This window comes from Erythranthe guttata, chromosome 2 (genome assembly GCF_056151865.1).
Source record: "Erythranthe guttata isolate IM_541 chromosome 2, IM_541, whole genome shotgun sequence".
Classification (NCBI taxonomy): domain Eukaryota; kingdom Viridiplantae; phylum Streptophyta; class Magnoliopsida; order Lamiales; family Phrymaceae; genus Erythranthe; species Erythranthe guttata.
The window spans coordinates 7,125,315-7,132,420 of record NC_142534.1 but is presented as its reverse complement, the minus strand read 5'-3'; the positions used below and the strand labels follow the sequence as shown (position 1 = coordinate 7,132,420).

Sequence of the window (7,106 nt, the reverse complement as noted above, 5' to 3'; positions counted from 1 at the left end):
CGCGATTGTGTAGAGGCACAACTATGGCAATAGCGGAAGCATCGGTATGAAGACGATGTTGATCGCGATTGTAGAGGCACAATTATGGCAATAGCGAAAAGCAGCGGTATGACGGGGGTGGATATGATGTGGGTAGTTATGGCAGTTGCGATGGTGGTAGTGGGGTATGGTGGGGGTAGTTTATGGGGGTTGCTTAACGGTGGTGGTCGTGGTTCTAGTAGAGTGTTATATATATGTGTGTGTTGCGAGTAAAAGAACTAATATTTTTCTCCATGCGACACACGGATATCATTTCAAAAGTGACAATAAGAGAATTACCTAGAGAAAGGAAAAAAAAAAACAGAAAAAAAAAATAATAATTACAAATATGCTATTAGCAAAGAAAACGGAATAACAAAGAAAGCGGTTTGGTAAAATGTTTCATTGAGATAAGAAACAAAACAAAAATAATTAGAATGTTAGTAGTATTTTTTTTACAAAGATATATTCAAAAAATAAAAGAAAAATAATAATTACAAATATTTCATTGGGTCATTGCAAATAAGCCCATCAATGAGTACTTATTCATAAAGAGATTCAGACAAAAAACTCCTTTACCAATAAGTCCACACATGGTCCAGATTTTTGTAAAGGACTAAAATAACCCCTCATACTTTAATATGCTCCAATTTCATCCTTAATTTTCTTTAACCTCAATTTGACCCCAAATTTCGCAAATTATTCAATTTTGACCCAAAACTTTTTTTTTTTCAATTTTTTTTTTCAAAAACTTTTTTTTTCCCGCCGGATTCCGGCGTTGACTTTTCATTTTTTTTTGCCGGTTTCCGGCGTTGACTTTTTCGATTTCTTTTTTTTTTCTTCTTTTCTTTCTTTCTGTAACTTTTTTTTTTCGTTTAAACAACAATATTGCTGTGATTGACAGTAATATTAACTATCTTACTGTTAAACATAGTAAATTTAACTAAACTACAGTTTAACACAGTAATATTGCTATATTAATCTCTAGCACAATAATATTAACACAACAAAACTCATTATTATTGTGTAATAGAGTAATATTACTATGTTGACCGTTCAACAAATGTAAACATAATAAAAAAAACAAAAGAATTAATATTACTGTGAGTGACAATAATATTACTATAACAACAGTAATATTACCGTCAACCTCAGTAATATTACAATAATAGACAGTAATATTATTACGTTATCCGTGAATAACTCAAACAAACAAAAAATCCAAACAAAATAATAATATTAATGTGGTTGACAACAATATTACTATAACAACAGTAATATTACCGTCAACCACAGTAATATTATTGTGTTTACAGTAATATTACAATAATAGACAGTAATATTATTACGTTACTCCATGAATAACTCAAACAAAGCAAAAAACCCAAAAAATAATAATATTGATGTTGTTGACAGTAATATTATTGTGTTTACAGTTAATTTACTGTCAACGACAGTAATATAATTATGTTGACTTGTCAACAAATCAAACAAAATAAAAAAAAAAACAACAAAAAATAATAAATAATAATATTACATTAATTTACTGTCAACGGCAACACAATTACATAAAATGTATTGTCAACGGCACTACAATTACGTTAATTAACTGTCATTGACAGTATAATTACGTTAATTTACTGTCAGTGACAGCACAATTATGGTCAATGTTTAGCGGCGGACGTAAAAAAAAAAAAAAAAACAAACCAAACAAAAAAAAACTTTAAAAAACACTAAAAAAAGTCAACACCGGAGACCGCCGAAAACCGGCGAAAAAATCCGGAAGAAAAGAAAAGAAAAAAGAAAAAAGCAAAAAACAAAAAAAATGAAAAGTCAACGCTGGAGACCGACGTTGACCGCCAGTCAACGCCGGAATCCGGCGGCAAAAAAAAAATTTGAAAAAAAAAAAGTTTTGGGTCAAAATTGAATTAATTTGTGAAATTTGGGGTCAAATTGAGATTAAATTAAGTTAAGGATGAAATTGGAGCATATTAAAGTATGCTAAAAAAAAAGTCAAAATTGAAATTTTGTGGTCAAAATTGGATTTTTGTGGACAAAATTGATTAAATTGGGGTTACAATTAAGAATTGGGTATAAATGCTTGAGGGTAATATTGACATATACATGAATATTTTCTTTATTTATAATAAATATTAAAGGGATGGGCTTATTGGTGAAAGAGATATAGCCCATAAATCTAAAATAATAAACATGCTTGGTTGGGGACTTATGCACAAAACCCCCTATTTCATTAAAAAAAAATGAATAACAAAGAAAAACGGTTAGATAAACAATTTCAGTGAGATAAGAAATAAAAACGTAGAAAAATAATAATTAGAATATTAGCAAAAAAAATCTTTACAAAAATGTATTAGGATTACCACAATGTTAACTCTTTTATATACAAGATGTATGTTTTGTTGTGTTTTGTGTATTCATAAAAGTGAACTATATTAATAAATCCAAACATAAATTTGATATCTTATATATAAAAGAAAGAAACGCTGGGCAACCCTAAAAAACCCTAATGGTATTTCTGTAATTATATATTTTTAATATATTTTCTCCACTAATTTCTAACTATAATTTGTAACAATTATCAAAATTAAAACTAACCCGTGAAGAATCCTACTTTATTACTACTTATGTAATTATTTATTATTAATATTTTTTCTCTACTAATTTTTTAATTATAATTTTCAACAATTATTAATCTCCTATTTTTCATCAAATCTTAAGAGATAAAGCTAGAAATTCGATCTGTTAAATCTTAGTCTATTTATTTGGATTATAAATCTTAATATGTAAGATTTAAAAAAACTAATGTTATATAAAAGATGAATAATACTACATTTTTACTATATTAGTGTATTATATTTTCTTATTATATATTAAATTGATAATTTTTTTTTTACTATTTAAATATATTCCCGTGCATCGCACGGGGAAAAATTCTAGTTTATATGAAAGAGAATTTCACTTAGGTTCTTTATCAGAACAAGGAAAATACATTTAAACCTTTATAATTTAATATAGTCTGGATCAGATATATTCTTTTAATTCAATGAAATATTATTCCACACATTGTCCTTGAATTCGATGTTATTAATTTATCCAGATTCTACTATAATATAACTTTTACTTATGTTGTATGCAATTGACATAAGAATAATATATTGATAGGATTAGTTCCAAAAGACCAATCCAAAACAAGACTTTGGCCATATATAAAAGAGGAATAATAATTATTTAATCATATTAAAATAGCAGTTGGTCCACTAGCATGCCTACCCTTTAGATTTTGATACTGAAGAACCTTATTTTCCTCTGCATTTCAAACCAGTTTTCGACTTTTCCTTTTTTTTTTTCCTTTGCTTCGCACCCAAGATATTCCCAACTGAAGAATTAGGGCTTTAACATTTTGAAGAATTTAGTGAAATTAAAGGTTTAAATCATCATAGTTTGATCATGGAGATTTTGCAGAAGAGGAGAGTCCAAATTCTGCTATTAATTGTTGGCGTCATTGCTCTCAGCATCACAGGTATGTAACCCCCATTTCTCTAACCTTCCTCTTTATTAAATTTGATGTTGATTTTGATTTTGATTTTGATTTTGATTTTGGATTTTGATTTTACTCAGTTGATAGTTCAATTTCATGCTATAATTGGCTAATTCAAGGGTTTATTCAAGTTTTCTGCTTGATTACTGGTGGAATCTAGTTATTGAATTGAAGTGAAGTATTTTGGAACTTTATGTTTTACATACTACTACTTGGGAATGTTTATGTTAGTTAGTACACTCTTTTGTAGATAACAAATGATCTTGTTTATTTATTTAATTTTCTGTTTCTCCGAAATTAACGATTTAGTTGTGTTACATTGATGCAAGGCATCCATCACCGGTGTAACTTGTTATCCGAGATTAAGAAAACTAGCTCTTACCTGCCTCGGGATATTCTTTTCAGTGTGCTTAGGCCCCGTTTGGTTGGCAAGATAAGATTAGCCAAGATAAGATTAAATAATCTAATGAAACCCAATTATTTTATTGGAGCTTGCAACGTCCAACAAAAAATACTCATTACAAGGCAAGATAAGCCATGATTATATAATTTTGGCGGGTCGACCCGGCAATTTATTGGGGATACCAAACATCAAATTAAGTCCAACTACTTAGTTAATCATGGCTTATCTTGGCAACCAAACGGGGCCTTACTGAATAGCATTTTCGACGGGACCAGTATGTGAAATTTGAAATGATTATATTTATATGCAGGCAAGTTTGTACATGTAGGAAACTATAATTTTGATATAAATTCGTTGTCTGAGCACCATCAAAGAACTAGGAAGACAGTTAAACAAATCCTTGTACTCATTTGCAGTATCAGTAAGTGTAGTGCATTGTTTTATATTCAAACGATGTCAGGGTTGATATGACGAAAACTGTGTTTATATCGTTATTCAAAACTATTGGTATATAGTTTCAGATATATACACGACTGGTATAAATCTTGGCAATCTGGCAAGGGCATAAGTAATGTTTCCAGTTGATAAACTGGATACAAATGTTGCGAATATTTTGTGAAAGTTTATATGCTGTAGTGGTTAAAACATCAAGCGTATTCTGCGTATAGCGAATCCGGGCGTTATATCTCAACATGTTTTTTTCTACTAATACTGCAGTGGTCGAGCTTGAGAATGTAATTTAGTTTTTCATGGAATGATCTTGGCCTCTTTGAATTGCTTTGCTTCTTTTACCTTATGGTGATAACCTAAACAAATTGCAAAATCCATGTCAGTGATATCTCTATATGGATTTATATAGAACTAGAAGCAGGGTACGTCCTCTTGAGTTTCTACCTCGATTTTGACGAATTCTATCTTTAAACAAGATTTGGATATCTGTCACTGTTCTGTTTCCTCTCACCATTACGTCAACTAGCTCTTTTCCGCTTCATGTTTTTGTTTGGACCTTATGATCGGTAAATCTTCTTGTTGAATTTTTTTAGCTGCCCGTCAAACGGAATAAGATTTCAACTATTTCTAATGTTCCAAATATTCTTCTTTGGTGAACGAAGATCCCGTTTTTCACTGGGAAAGGAATCTTACCAGTACAAAAAATCACAAAGGTCTTGTGAATATAATCTGAAAGTATTTGGTTGTTTTAGTATCTCGACAGGGTAGTTGTATTGACCTCTGATCAAAAGATCGTCCCTGTACTTGTTCCATTTTCCATCATCCTTTGGCCGTATAATTGAGAAACTCAAACAAAATCTTCATGCTTTTCTACTAGACTTCTTGAGCTTATACTGTACAGGGATATTCGAATTAGGTACTGATTGAACTCATATTTAAAACATTCTTCATTTTGTCAAAATCATTAATTATCTACTTTTGACATTTCACCTTGATCCCGATATTCATCAGATGTTGTTTCATGCTTTTTGTTTCTTCCACACGTACCTCCGTTTTTCTTCCATCATCGATGCTTCTTTCGAGGTTGTGCGTGCAGCTTCCTTGCCCTATTTCTCTATCCAATCACAAACACAGTAATATAGAATATCCTCAATTCCAATCTTAAAACAAAACTTATGGTCAGTCGTATTTAGAGTTATTTGACATAAATTCGACAATCACCTTTATTTTAAAAAAGATTACTCTGGCTTCTGGCTTCTGGCTTCATCTTTGCAACGGCCCTGGAATATGTTGAAGCATTCTCATCTAATTCTGATAGTAGCAGAAAATGCGTCACTAGAATTATTTGTACCTCCGTTTGTTGATACTACATCTCGAACTACTCACTGGTGTTTGTTTAATTTAACTTATTCGATTTTTCATTATTTGCATTTTTTCTATATTTGACTTTATTGTTCTTTTCTGTACAGCGGAAAAATTCCGGCTACTGGTCGGTGAAGAGGCTGCATCAAAAAGTGCGCAGTTTACCGTCTTGAATTGTTTGGACGGTAGTTCGGGGACCCTCGCATGTGTAGTGAAGGAAGGCGTAAAACTTTATTTCTACAACATTAGGAGTCTTCATGTTGAAACTAGAAGGAACAAAGCAATCGAGGCCGCTTTGGCCGATGCAGTATCCCAAGGCATGACTGCTAAAGACGCAGCCAAATTAGCCCAGACCGAAGGAGCAAAGGCAGCAAAACTAGCAACAAAGAAAGCCAAGCGCATTATAGGCCCGATTATTTCTTCGGGATGGGATTTCTTCGAAGCTCTTTACTTTGGTGGTACAGTAACCGAAGGGTTCCTTCGAGGCACAGGTACCTTGTTCGGGACTTATTACGTCGGGTTTCTTGGGGAGGAAAGGTTTGGGAGGTTCGGTTATTTGGTTGGGAGTCATTTGGGCAGTTGGATTGGTGGGAGGATCGGTCTTATGGTGTATGATGTTGTTAATGGAATTCATTATTTGATGGCCGAAACTCGGGTTTACGAAAATGCTTCTCCGGACAGAGAAAATTTTCCAGGTGATGAGAATGTTGAGAAATCTGATGATGTGGCCGAAGATTCCGACATGCATGAATCAGACGTGACTGTGAGTAGTGCTGCTTCTTCCGATGAGTCGAACAGTTACGAGATTCCAGCCGACGAGAGCTCTGATGATTCCGGCAGTTACGGGATTCCAGCTGGTGAGAGCTTTGATGCCCATGATGAATTCTAATTCGGTAAAATGAAGTGCGTTAGATACAACAAATCATCATGAAATATAAATTGTTATGTAAAGGTTTTTCACTTGTCATTGATAGTCTTGTATTTGTGTGGCAGTCTTGTCACTGTATGTTTCAGTTTGTAGAATTAAAAACTCATTACTTTGTAAAGATACTTGGTGGGCTTCTTATCGGTTTACTAACACACACTTCTAAAGAAAGTAACCTAAATTTAATTCTAGTTTCTGCTTGCCTTTAATTTTTATTTGTTTTTTTTTAATGGATGGTCAGATTTAAAGATCAAATCTATGTACATTTTGTGATAGATATTTTTAATGGGCAAACGGCAAAAAGGCACGTCACAAGGGACTTAAATATATATTGGTCTAAAAAAAATTAGTATTTCAAATAAACTCATCCATCTTTAGTCTAAAATACC

At 32.2% G+C, this 7,106-nt stretch overlaps 1 protein-coding gene across 1 annotated transcript; it reads left to right on the top strand.

Annotated features, from left to right (window-relative positions):
- The first annotated feature begins 3,327 nt into the window (after positions 1–3,327).
- LOC105958226 (uncharacterized) lies at positions 3,328–6,854 on the top strand. The gene is made up of 2 exons (XM_012982226.2): positions 3,328–3,559; positions 5,900–6,854. Exons 1-2 carry the CDS (start codon positions 3,487–3,489, stop codon positions 6,679–6,681), a joined length of 855 nt encoding a protein of 284 aa, XP_012837680.2. The 5' UTR covers positions 3,328–3,486; the 3' UTR covers positions 6,682–6,854.
- The last annotated feature ends 252 nt before the right edge of the window (positions 6,855–7,106 follow it).